Below are 12,311 nucleotides of genomic sequence, written 5' to 3'. Positions count from 1 at the left end.
AAGGAGTGGATTAGTGGCAGAAATTTCGAAAAATCCTTACTCGACTCCCGTTGTTTTTCCAGTTTCCTTAGAAGTTTGGTGTGCTGCCGTTGGCTGCGCTCGTCCCTGTAATTGGGAGGCGAGGGCGAGTGCGGGGAATGTGTGTGTTGTGGATGCGGATGTGGGTGGACCGTAACCGGTGTGGGGGGCGGTGGAACAGCTGCCACAGTTACGGTTGCCCCAGTGCTGCCCGGCGGCGGGGGCTGGGGTGCTGCTCCCTGGGGTGGTTGCTGCGGCGGTGGCACCGGCGGCAGATGGAAGTGCGGTGGTCCATTGCCTGCGGGTCCCGGGCCCGGATAACCCGCCACTGGCGTATAGAAATGCGATGTGCCATTGGCGCTTATCTGCAAATATTCAAGGGTATTCTTGTTTAGTAAATAGAAAACCGATAAAAACTAAAATCTATAAGGAAAAACCAATACTTTTATCAGCACAGTCCGCTCGCTTTTCTTGGGCTGTTCCATTTTGTCATAGATGGAAGAGAAATGGACAGAAAGTACCACGTCGCCTCAAGACACGCTGGCTATAAATATATTCTAGGAAACAACACACTGGCAGAAAATCAAACTACTGATAACAATTCCCAGAAGGTTCCACGTCCCATTCATTTTACGCATCTTCCACCCCCAGTAACATGCTATTGTATTTTTTTTAAGTTAACAGTGCTGTTAACACTCTGTTAACAGAAAACGTTGTGCAACACTAGATTCGGGGAAATTTATCAGGAAAGTACCATCTTTAGCAAAAGTGGCGCCTTAATTTGAAAATATTTTAAGTATTTTCGTTAGAGTTTACTGCTAGTAACATTATAATTATTTCTAGTGGTTATTGACGCCTGTTAAAAAAAATGTGAAATCGATTTTCCCAAGCACACTTTAAAATAAATTGCTTTTGCTATGCATATGGGCAACTGCAATTAGCCACGCCTGCACCTATTAACCAAAAAATTGGACAAAATGGCCGCCTATCTGTGGCCCGTGATTGATAATTTGCCCCAAAACTGTGACAAACGCTTTTCGCTTAAATTACACTAATTTCATGTTCTTCATGTTGGCCATATATGGATTGTGCAATTTGTAAGCTTCAATAGTGTTAATTGTCTTTGTCTCTCACTCTTAAAGTGCTCGATTCTTCTCGGTTCGTTTTTCGTATGTTTTTTTTTAAGAGTTGGTCATAAACATAAAAAAAATATGGGTCAAAGTTAATGAGTTTCTGCCTGAAACAACAACAATAAAAAAAAGAACAAAAGAAGCCGGATTAATACATGGCTAAAAAAAAAGTAAAAAACAAAAGGAAGATTAAAAACTTGTTCTGCGAGGGAGTTTCAGTTTCATTTTCGGTTTCAGTGGTGTGACAGATTACCGTTATTCGAGTGCATAACTTAGTTGCATAATGGAGATTCCAACAACAACAATATTACAGCTACAACTATGCAAATTAGCATACAATCAAATTATAAACATTTCAACATAAACACACAAGCGGAAACTGCCATTTGTAAGGCACTGTGTGTGCGAATCTTGCAGATTTTCCGCAGAGGCGTTCGAAAAAGGGGGTTTCAAACTGTTCAAAAATGGATATAAAATCAATCTAGAGTCTTTATACTAAGATTGAGCTTATTACTAAAATCTAAAAGAAAGTTAAACAATCAAAGGCATGAGCAAGAATCAAGGAATATTTCCTTAAGAGGTGAAACTACCCCCTTTCTAAAACGACTCCCAACGCTCCTGAACTATCTCTCTCCCCCTTAGTGTATTTCTGCTGCTATGTTGTGGCAGCAAATTGTTAATTAAGTCAAGGAAAATTCAGCCTCAGGTATGGTATTTCAACTTGCCGGAGATCTGTATTCAGTGGAGCAGACATTACTGCCACCGCCACCGCCACCGACACCGTCGGCACTTTCGTTTCAGCAACTAACCGTGACGAAGCCACATGTGTCCGAAGCTGGAATCCAAAACGGATGAAGTTGTTGCCGCCGCATTAATCAAGTTTTCCCCTGTGAAAATGCCATTAGGATTGGCCAAATGGGCGATCGTTACATGGGCCAGGCCAGGCCAAGTGAGCGAGAAGGTAACAGGAGACAGTTATGTAAAAAAAAGTTCGGCTCTCGGCTTTGGTTCAAGTGGAGTTCAATTAAAAGTCATGAGCTACAATGTTGCCAGAAGCGGGCACGACAACTACAAAGTATAATGGATAATGGATTGCACTAAACAGATAAAACGCAGCCAGGTATTAGCCACGTTAGCTCAACAAATTGTTATGCAAATCAAGTATTTAGACTGCTTGAGTGACTTAAGGGCGATTTTCTATGGGAATATTTTTATTTGGAAGTCCTGAAGTTGAAGTTTAACTATACTTAAAACCTATTAAATTAAAATAATATTATTCTTTTGAACTGTCAGTCGGATGTTCCTGCCAAGCAACACATAAATAACAAAATAAACATTAAAATTATTCGATGCCTGCCAAATACAAACAAATAAATCAGCTCTGAAGTGTCAAACAATTATAGCCCAATGAACGGTAATCAATGGAAATTATATAATTCACACTGCAATTAATTCTGATTTAAAATGAGCGATTGTTAATAATACAATAAATATTAAAAAACAGGCAGTATATATCGGTTGAGGGGGTAATAGAATTTAAATTGCGCTAGGCGCTGGGCCAGAACCGGAATGGTAATTTCAATTTCAGTCTGGGCCAGGCCAAGTCACGAACTTGGCTCTAACCAACAAGGCTCAGTTCCCTTTTGGTCGGCAGTTTTCATCGTCCGGGAAGTGAAAATATTTCAATTATGCCTCGAATTTTTTTTTTTTAACAATTTCTGCACATAAAAGAAATGATGGGAATGTTTATGCTGTACAATGAAATTGTTATTATTAAATTATTAGACATAAGTGGCGACCAGAGCAACAGTTGGGGGCCGGAGGAGAGTTGCCTTTTGAAACGTGATGTGAATGGGTAACGCTCATCTGCTTTGTCTAACAAGCCATTTCTTGTTTTTTTTTATTTTATTATTATTATTTTTTTTTGTTTAGCTCTTTTTGCCATTTTGCAAATTAGCGAGGCAATTTAAATGGAATGCATGAACTTGGCCATTGCTTTGGACGCCATGGGAGCGAACTAGTTCCGCATGTTAATAGAGCTAAAAATGAGAAAATAAATCATAATGACGGTAATTTGCTTAAGTTGAATTAAATTAAATCACACTTAAGGGGAAATCTATAAAATGATGCAGTTTGTAGAATTATAAGTTAAGAAATATAGTTTTCAGAGACAGTTTAAGGCCTTCTTTTTAGTTACTTGAGATTGCTAAGAAAACCCTATCTATAAGATTCCAGCCAGAATATTGTATCTAAACCTTAAAAACCAAATACCTAGATGTAAGTACATATTTACAATTGTAATTTTTTGCCATCTGCGGCATTCAGGCATCTCTACTTTTTACCGACTAATTAGCATTCAAAGCAAATACCAGACGATTGACTGACTGATTGTCAAAGCTCGCGCCTAGATGACAGTTCGTGAAGTGCAATGAATCGGATTCGGATGCCCAAACAACCGGCAAATGATCTGGCCGAGAGAATGCATTTGTTAGCTTTCAGTTTGCAGTTTTCCGTTTGCACTGCCACTGCCTATTCAAATATTTGCTGGGGGGTGAGAGCCTGTGAGTCATCATGGGTTGGCAAAATGGGACTTTGACTTGAGAGCACAATCGGAAACAAAGCAAATGAACTAATTAGTTATGCAATTTTCACACTTTCCCCCTCCTCTGAAACTCAAACACACCAAAGCAAACAATTCTCCATTTTATAAACTAAACTTAAGCCCCGACAATAAACAAATATAAATAATAAATGCAACCGGCGACAGCTGGCCAACTGTTTTAACGAGTTTATTTATTTTTTATTTGTTGCTTTTGTTTAAAATTTATTTAATTGGTGTTTAGCGCAAAAGTTTAACCAATTTAGAGAGTCATTGTTTCAGCCCGGTTCAGACCCCCAGACTCATAAAGTCGCCATCCCAACACAGTTGGCAATTGAGAATAGTTTTCAGTTTTTCCGGGAATCGTTTTACCCGGATCTGATCCGGTTTGTTTGTTCCACGATACGACGACAACGACTATAAGTCTCTCTGTTGGAGTCTGTATAATAAATTATTTTTACAGCCGCCCCCAATGGAAATTTCAGTTGAAAATCGAATTAGCATTGGGGAATTATTGTTGCCAGCTGGAGAACGGAGTCCGCTGATTGCTGGTTGTTCGCTCAATTAGCTGTCAATTAATTGATAAGCAGCCGAATGTAAAATGCAAAATGCAAACTAACCGCCGGAGGAAGTCGCCACTAATGGTATGGAAATTAGATATTGTCATTCCACTCCGATAAGGATAAACAAACTACACCCTTTTTCAAAAGGCAATTATTGCTTTTGTCTTTTAATTTTAAGACTTTAGGAGTAATACTTACGAATGGGCCTGGATGGATGTGTCCTTGGCCCGGATGGAGCTGCTGGTACTGCTGCGGCGAGAGCATTACGTGGGTGAGCGTCCCGTTCTCGTTGACATATGGCGGTACCTGGACGGGCACCGGCATCGGGGGTGGTGGCCGGTTCTGGGATACCATCTGAACGGTGGCGGGACCTGCGTGTAAATAATCAAAAGAAAAAAATTATGAGCAAAAATTATATAAAATTCTTGACAAAAATGGCAATATGCTGATGATGTGTGCGAACATGGTGTGTGGAGTATGAAACATTAAGGATATCATGTGTGTATGTGTGTGTGTGGCGGGCTTGAGGGCTTGAAGGCAGAAAAGCTAAAGAGGCGACAGATGGCGCCAGCGAGGCGACAGCGAGACCAACAGGAGGAAGGGTAAAGGACAAAGGACTGGAGCGGGGTAGTGGGGTGAAGGAGAGGCGGTAGACAACGCCAGGACATTGCCAGGACAGCCATTGCTGCTTTATGTCAGCGGCGATTTCTCTGTGTTTGTTTAATGGATATCTCTCTCTTTGGCTGTCTCTCTGTCTTTTCGTAAGTGTGTGTGTGTGTAAATATAAGGACACTGAGAGAAATAGTTTGTTATAATTTAAAGGAAGATAAGATCTGCCTTAAGAATCTTCCATATTTTCTAATATAAAAATGTTTTATTGAAAACTAATTATGTTTCTTTGAAACTTTTTTTTAAATATTTTTTTATAATATATATTTTGAATTTCTTTTAGTGTATACATTTGAATATGTATGTTTGTGTTTGCTGCAGCCAACAAAATGCTTGACAGAGTCTGCCAATTTCTGGCTCCCTTGTCGCCTCGAACTACTCAACTACAATACGCATACGCACCGTTGCCCAATTCCGATTTCATTTGCAATTTAAGTCTGCCCGATGATTAATATCCCACCCAAATCGCCACTACTACCCCCCCTCGCCGTTGATGGTCCTGTCATAGGCACTGCACTCAGACATTGCCCCAATATTTCGCTTTAATAAATGTGTTGGAAACATAGAAATCTCTAGAGCAAACATTTCTTGGCAGCCTCAATTCTGGTGGAGCGAGAAAAATGGAGAAAAAAATATTGTGAAAAGGGCGGAGGGAGTACTGGGTACTGGGAACTGGGTACTGGGTGGGGTAAAGTTTTTGGGGTTCTTGGCAGAGATTCGGAATCGGAATCAGAATCGGGACTTTAGCATTGTCTGGGATATGTTTCTGGTACGGATTCTGGTTCTGGTTACTCCACTACGGTTACTGTCATTAGACCAAGTGAAATAAATATAAAATGGTTGGGAGAGAGATAAGGGATAGAAGGATCCGCCACCATATCCATTTTCATCTGGGACAAGGAGAGGGGCCAGGGCATCCCTTTCAACTGCAACGTTGTCGCATGTCATTGTCACAGAATAAAAGACAGCAAACCGCCCCGAAAAAGTTGCCACCTCCCCTCAAACATTTCAGATATATTTTGATTTGCGGATTTGTATTGCTCTTCAATTCTATTCCGCTTCTTTTTATTTTTTTGGCCATTTCCGATTTGATTTTTTTTTTTGCCTGCATTGCGACGGCCAAAAGCCAAACAGAAATGAACCAAAATGGCCAAGAATGTGGCCAAGAATGAGCAAACATTTGTTAACGGGCGATGTCTGGACAAGATTAGCGCATAATTTGCTTTGATAAATGATAAGGCCATTAAATGCCAAAATATTTTGGTTTATTGATAGAGAATATATTAAATTCTTATCAATAGTTAGTACAGTAAAGCTTAAACTAAAATAAACTACTGTCAGAATACTTTAACTTTAAAATTAATTAAATATATGGGAGAAGTGTTCGCTAAAAATAAAATATTTATTCGAAATATTTCACAATGTTACGAATTCCCACGCTTTCCACAGCTCGTTCTAAATGAACAAAAAAAAAATCCTTTAACCCATAAATATTTTAAAACTTTGCCAAAAGAATAAAAAAAATATTAAGGCTGAAATCCATGTTCATCATAAAATGCATTCCATGTTGGCACATCAATATGGATGGGTTTTAAATGCGATTCCCAGCTGCAGCGGAGGTTGCAGCTGCCACACTTTGCATTCCCAGGCACGTAAAAGAAACGTGGCCACGCCCACTTTACCATTGGCCCCCATCCCCTTTTCACATTTCTATTATTTTTTTTTTCTTGCCACTTTTTTTTTTCTCCACTTGTTCTGTTTCGCTGGCTAAACAATGCAGAGTTGCATTTTTTATGGACACCACGCGGCGTATGCGTAATGTCGGCTAATGGATTGCGGGTTGGTGGGTGTCAGGCCGAGGGGTATGAGGATCCACCGCTTTCGCTTTAACAGTTAAACTGTAAACTTAACGGTAATGCGGCTACTAATACTCTTAGCCATGTCTCGCACTCATTCAGGCCGAAAATGCAGCGGTGCGTCAAATCAAGCGTTAAATGCTATTCGCCGGCATAGACTCATCCGGGCTAGGGGCTCCGGCTAGATAGCTAGTCCCTCCGGATCGGTTCTGTACGGTACGGTTCTTGATTCTGCTCTTAGGTGTAAAAATGTTGGTTTAGTGCGATGACGCATAAAGCGACAAAAGCGGAAAACCGATGATGTCCGATAAACGGAACCCCATAGAAGAATATCTCCCCCATTTTTTTTTTCTCTTCGCCGTTTGTTACATTACCTGATGCAGTTAATCATTTGAGGCAGAGGGTGGGTTTTCCACTTGTCTGGCCAGGAAATGCACACCGCCCATGACGGAGGAAGACCGAGCTATTTGGATTTCCCCTAGACGCAAGTGTTAAAAGGCAGCAATTAGTTAGGCGGGACTTTGGTTGCAACCAGGAGGGTCTGTTTCGGCGGCCAGTGAGGAGTTTCTCGGGGGCGAGTGCTTAGTAGCTTATCACTTGGCCAGCAGACAGACAGTTAAATGAAGTACTTTGCTGGCTAAAACCCCATCCCTCTCGCTCTCTCTCTCCAATTTTCGCTGGGGGAATGTCTGAAACTTAACTCAAACTCAAACTTAATTAATGCTAAACTGCTTAAGGAGCGATTGGGGCTGGAGGTGGTGGGTAAGTGGTGGGTTTTAGAGCCAAGGGGCCGGTGCTTTCGCTAGAGAAAGTGTAAGTTAACCGAAAAGGAAGAAAGGACTGGCAGGACAAAAGGTGTTTTCAGCTCAAGAACTCTTTGTACACTTGAAGTGATTAAGGACTATTGAAGCAAGGAAAGAAAACTTCCTTTTCTTCTGTTTTTTTTATTAAAGCAATTTTACTATTATCGTTTTTAGCAAACTCATCAGTTTGTTTTGCAATTTTCTGCCCTGATGCCTTGACCTTGTCCTTGGCTAACCAAAAAATAACAAAAACACCTTTAATCACCCCTTTGGCCTCAGACAGTGTCTAAATAAACTTGCTTCTCAACAGCGACTTGGACTAATTGCAAATGGTTATGGCTTTCCTGTTGTTACGCATTGTTGAGCCACTTGGCTTCCTCTGGTTAGGGGTCAGAGGTCACGACTCTGTCTATAGTCTCTCAAACACGCAAAACACGCACACGAAATGCCTATAAAATTAATAGTAATAACAATTCGGGCCAACAGCTGGAACCAAAACTTTGAGTGGCAAACAATTCACTCAGGAATTGCCTTAGTTTCTGATGGCAAAAGTTAAATAAAAAACTGTTTGATTTGTTTTAATGAATTATTGTTAAAGGAATTTATCATACAGGAGTATACATATGGCCAACGAAATATTGTATTTATTCGCCACCACGTACTCTTATTTATATTCATTCATGATGAATGCCCGGGGAGTTGAATAAACTTTCGATTCTTTCGTTTTTTTGTTTTGTTTGGTGTGTGGGTGGGATTGATTTATCATACTTTACACTTCGTTCGACAGGACATTGACAGAGGATATATGCAAATGGATCAAGAGGAAGCAATGAATTGATAAATAAATATTGATTTGAGAAAGCCAATCTATGGGACTCTCTGTCTCTGATGCCTGTGATGATGGCCCATTTCCCGTAATTGGTAACCGAATCTAGACCAATTTGCGGTTAGTTGGCTCATTATCAACACCTTTTCTTTAATTACCTGTCTCTGCCCCTTCCTTTCCATTAATTCATCTCCAATTAACGATGCGTGCGCAATTATCTTGGTAATTATGATGAAACCAAACGCAAGAAAAATAAAATAAGCTCAGTAACTAAAGAAGAAAAAAAAAAAACTTTCGCGAAAGTGCAATTAGAGCAGAACATTCACGAATTCATTTATGGAAAGCTAAGGCCCAGAATTTCTTAAAGTCTCCGTCGATTTTTTGTTTTTTTTTTTAAAGCAGAAACCGAATCGCATTAATTGCGCATACGCCCCGTGAAGCGCTTGGCCGCTAATCGAAGGGAACAAAACGCTCTAAGACCCATTGATTGATGGCTGTTACAGGGGTGGCTGAAAAAATACACACACTTTGTGGGGGAGGATGTTTTTTCCCAGAAGGAGGAGAGAAAAGCCAAGAAAAGTGGCTGGAATGGCGCCACCTAACGCTATTTGCCAGTCTGCACGCGTATCGCATTTTTCTTGCTCATACAGTGAGAGAAAAAAGATAATTCTTAGGGAGAACAATATTTTTTGAGGTTTAAAAACTCAAAAAAAAATAGGCCTTGAGGCAATAAAATAAATACTCCTGATAATACCTGATAAACATTGTTTGTTTAATAACTTTTTTATTTAATTTGGAATTTAAAAAGTAAACAGAAAGTGTGAAGTGCAATAAATATATAAATATTTAGCTTTTATATGACATTTTTTCAGGGAAAGCCCCTTTTATGACATCGCATCATTGGCTCGGGGATGCACCTTTTGATAAGGAAAGGTGTCCGAGGTTCAAAGAAATCAAACAAATCAAAAAGAAAAACAATATTATCAGCGATTTTCTATACTTATCGGCTTGAATAAATATAAGATGAGCTCACTGGTAAGTCGCATTTAGTTTTTATTAAAAATTCAAGATGTTCAAGTTAGCATCGTTTATTTTAATCGCCATAGTAGCCAGTGATGTGGCACGATCGGAGGAGGATCCTAAAAGTGTGCAGTGTGCAGGATACTGCTATAATACCATTAAACCGATGATGGACTTTATAACTGGCCACCAGGACACCCGACTGATACAGATGCAAGCGAAAATTGAGCAACTGGAGCACCAACTGGCCAGCTTGCCCCGGAACGAGGCATCTACTAAGTTCAGGCCAGTGCCTACATTTAAGATCCAGTTGCCCAACTTTGTGAAGATCGGTGAAAAGTCATACTATATTGAGGAACGACAGAAGATCCATTTCTTCGAAGCGGCCAACCTCTGTCGGCAAATGGGCGGTGATCTGGTGAGCCTGCAAAGTCTCAATGAGATGAAGGCCTTGTCCGAACACCTTAGCCTGGTCGATGACTACTGGACGGACATTAACGAGTTGGCCAATCGAAACACCTTCGAGTATCGCTCTCTGACGACCGGATTTGAGCCAGCTTTTTTTAAATGGGCTCCTGGAAGACCTAATCATGCATATAACGCACCTTGTGTTAAATTGTACAACATTACCATGATTGATGTGCCTTGTGATGAAAAGTTTTATTTTATTTGTCAATCGCGGGATTAAAATATGGGAACAAAATGTTAAAATTTAATAAAATTATTGATACTATGGGTACTTTTTTGTTTAAGTGTTATAGCTGCCACTCAGTGGCTTGTCTATTTATTTAAAATTTTCAATAACATTGACGGGTAGAAACAACAGCTCTTGCATGCTTCCCTGCCCTTGACACCCATGGCCCCCCGTCATGCAAATATTGGTATTTCGCATGACACCTAAGTGAAGTCCTCGTAGACGATGGCAAAATGGCTTAACAAAAAGCCATACACACCAAAAAAAAAAAATAATAATAAAGGAAACAAGGAAAATGGCAACAGGAAAAGCGTTGAAACAGCCGTGAAATTTTTATGTCAGCAGTCAGGAAGAAAGGGCGTTACAGCTGTGACCACCGCAGCACAAATATATATATATATATATATTGTCTGCAAAAAATATATATATATATAAAAAATATAAGTATATATGTCACGTCAACACATTATGCCTTCATTTATACTTTATGATGAGTAAATATTGTTATTAAAACGAAAAACTGCGCGTTGTCTGAGCAATAAACCATGGTCTGCCACCCCAATTGCCGCCCAAGCGCCCTCTGACCTTCGTCTGGGACATGAAGAAGGCTGTTATTCAGCATTTGGTTTATTGGTTCTGTCTTCTCGGCAAGAGCCAAGTATCAGGATGGGTGGGTGTTAGCTACGGCTCCTCTGGCCTGGCTTTAAATTAATGTCTGCGGCTGTATCAGGTGCAAAATGTATCAGCCGAATGGCGGAGCTAATGGCTCGTATTTTCGGTTTAGTTACAAGATTTATGCCGATTAGTGAGATTCCTTGGAAAGGTGGAACACACACAGTGCGGGAAGGTAAAATGCTATGGCAACAATTTTCTGGATTTCTGATTGGATTAGGCTTACTAAATGAAAGTCGGATTTTATTAAGCTTAATGAGCAAATAAGCTTAAAGACTTGGGGATTAAAGACTGAGTTGTAACTGGTTTTTGGGAAGAACAGGATATACTAGACTTTGTTTTAAGTTTAAGCTTTTCTGGCCACTTGCAGAACATTTATTGGACCACTTAATAAGCTTGTTTAATTATTCCGGTTATCATTCCCTTTCCTCGTCCTGCCATTCCTAGCCACATTCATTAACACTTTCAATTTGTTGCACTCTCGGCCCTGATCCGGCACTCCAATTTGCCTCATGGCGAGATTTTTCTTTCGCCCGCTGAGTTTTTTGGCTTCGATGTTCGCAATTCGCAGTTCGCAGCTTACAGTTCGCAGCTCTCAGCATTCGCATTACCATAAATGCATGCGGTGCTTCTGACTGTTTTATATATTTATTTTTTTTCTGGCGTTCCTCTGCTTGGCGGCCACCCCCGGGCAATTAACAATTAGTAGAGACTGTAGCTGTTCGCATCCACCCGGGCATAAGCCCCAATTCAATTAACTTGCGCACTTAAACCGAAAAAATAAGGAAAATGAAATGAAAATGTTTCGTTTGAAGGAGATGGCACTGAGAAAAAGGAAATACAAGGAATCTAAAGTGATTTAAGGATTAAATATTTAAGAAAATATATTTTTTAGTGTTGGAAAGGAATAAAATTTCAGGTTTTAGAAGGTACTTTGCTTAGTGTTGGTAAGGTATAATTTTTTGATTTTACAGTAAAGATTTTAAGAATTCATTTAGAATTTCTTTTTTAAGAAATATCTTATAGATTCCCTCAAGGTTATTCTGCAGATCAGTCTCTATCTAAAGATTGCCTTTTCTTTTTGTTTTTTTTAGCAGCTCCTCGCCACCCACCACCCCTTAGAATCTCCCCAAATCCCCCCATTCATCGAAGTCATTCTTCATTCTTTCATTCTTCTGGTGCCCTCTTCAATGGCATTGACATTAAGAAATGCTAACCCGCAATTTGCAATTTGCCAGTGAGTGGGAAAAAAACAAAAAATTAAATACATCTGGATTGGGACATTGGTGGGGGTGGTGGGGTGGTGTTGAGTACTTGGGGCATGGGGCAAGTGAGAGGGAGAAACAATAATAATAACAAGTCAGAGCGAAACAATGAAGAAAAAGCGAAGAAAGCGAAATCAGCGTGTGGCGCATGAAGCTCATTAAAACACGAAATGGAAGACGAATGACCAAAGAAAAG

The 12,311-nt window shown here is 40.0% G+C and overlaps 2 protein-coding genes across 5 annotated transcripts in view; one reads left to right on the top strand and one right to left on the bottom strand.

Moving 5' to 3' along the window:
* Window positions 1–12,311, bottom strand: part of LOC6496830 (fibronectin type-III domain-containing protein 3A) — a 109,852-nt gene that overhangs the window by 5,146 nt on the left and 92,395 nt on the right. For 3 of the 4 annotated variants that reach the window (XM_032455198.2, XM_001963281.4, XM_044716364.1), the window contains 2 exons: window positions 4,509–4,681; window positions 41–383 (listed from right to left, as the gene is read on the bottom strand). In XM_032455198.2, coding sequence (XP_032311089.1) covers window positions 41–383; window positions 4,509–4,681 — 516 coding nt within the window. Of the gene's footprint in view, window positions 1–40; window positions 384–461; window positions 688–4,508; window positions 4,682–12,311 lie in introns of those variants that run through there. The other variant, XM_014905890.3, reaches the window with a different exon arrangement.
* Window positions 9,525–10,223, top strand: LOC123257413 (C-type lectin 37Db-like). The gene has a single exon (XM_044716366.1). It carries the CDS (start codon window positions 9,534–9,536, stop codon window positions 10,170–10,172), a length of 639 nt encoding a protein of 212 aa, XP_044572301.1. The 5' UTR covers window positions 9,525–9,533; the 3' UTR covers window positions 10,173–10,223.

This window comes from Drosophila ananassae, chromosome 3R (genome assembly GCF_017639315.1).
Source record: "Drosophila ananassae strain 14024-0371.13 chromosome 3R, ASM1763931v2, whole genome shotgun sequence".
Taxonomy (NCBI): Eukaryota; Metazoa; Arthropoda; class Insecta; order Diptera; family Drosophilidae; genus Drosophila; species Drosophila ananassae.
The sequence above is the reverse complement of the archived record's forward strand: the minus strand, read 5'-3'. Positions and strand labels throughout refer to the sequence as shown.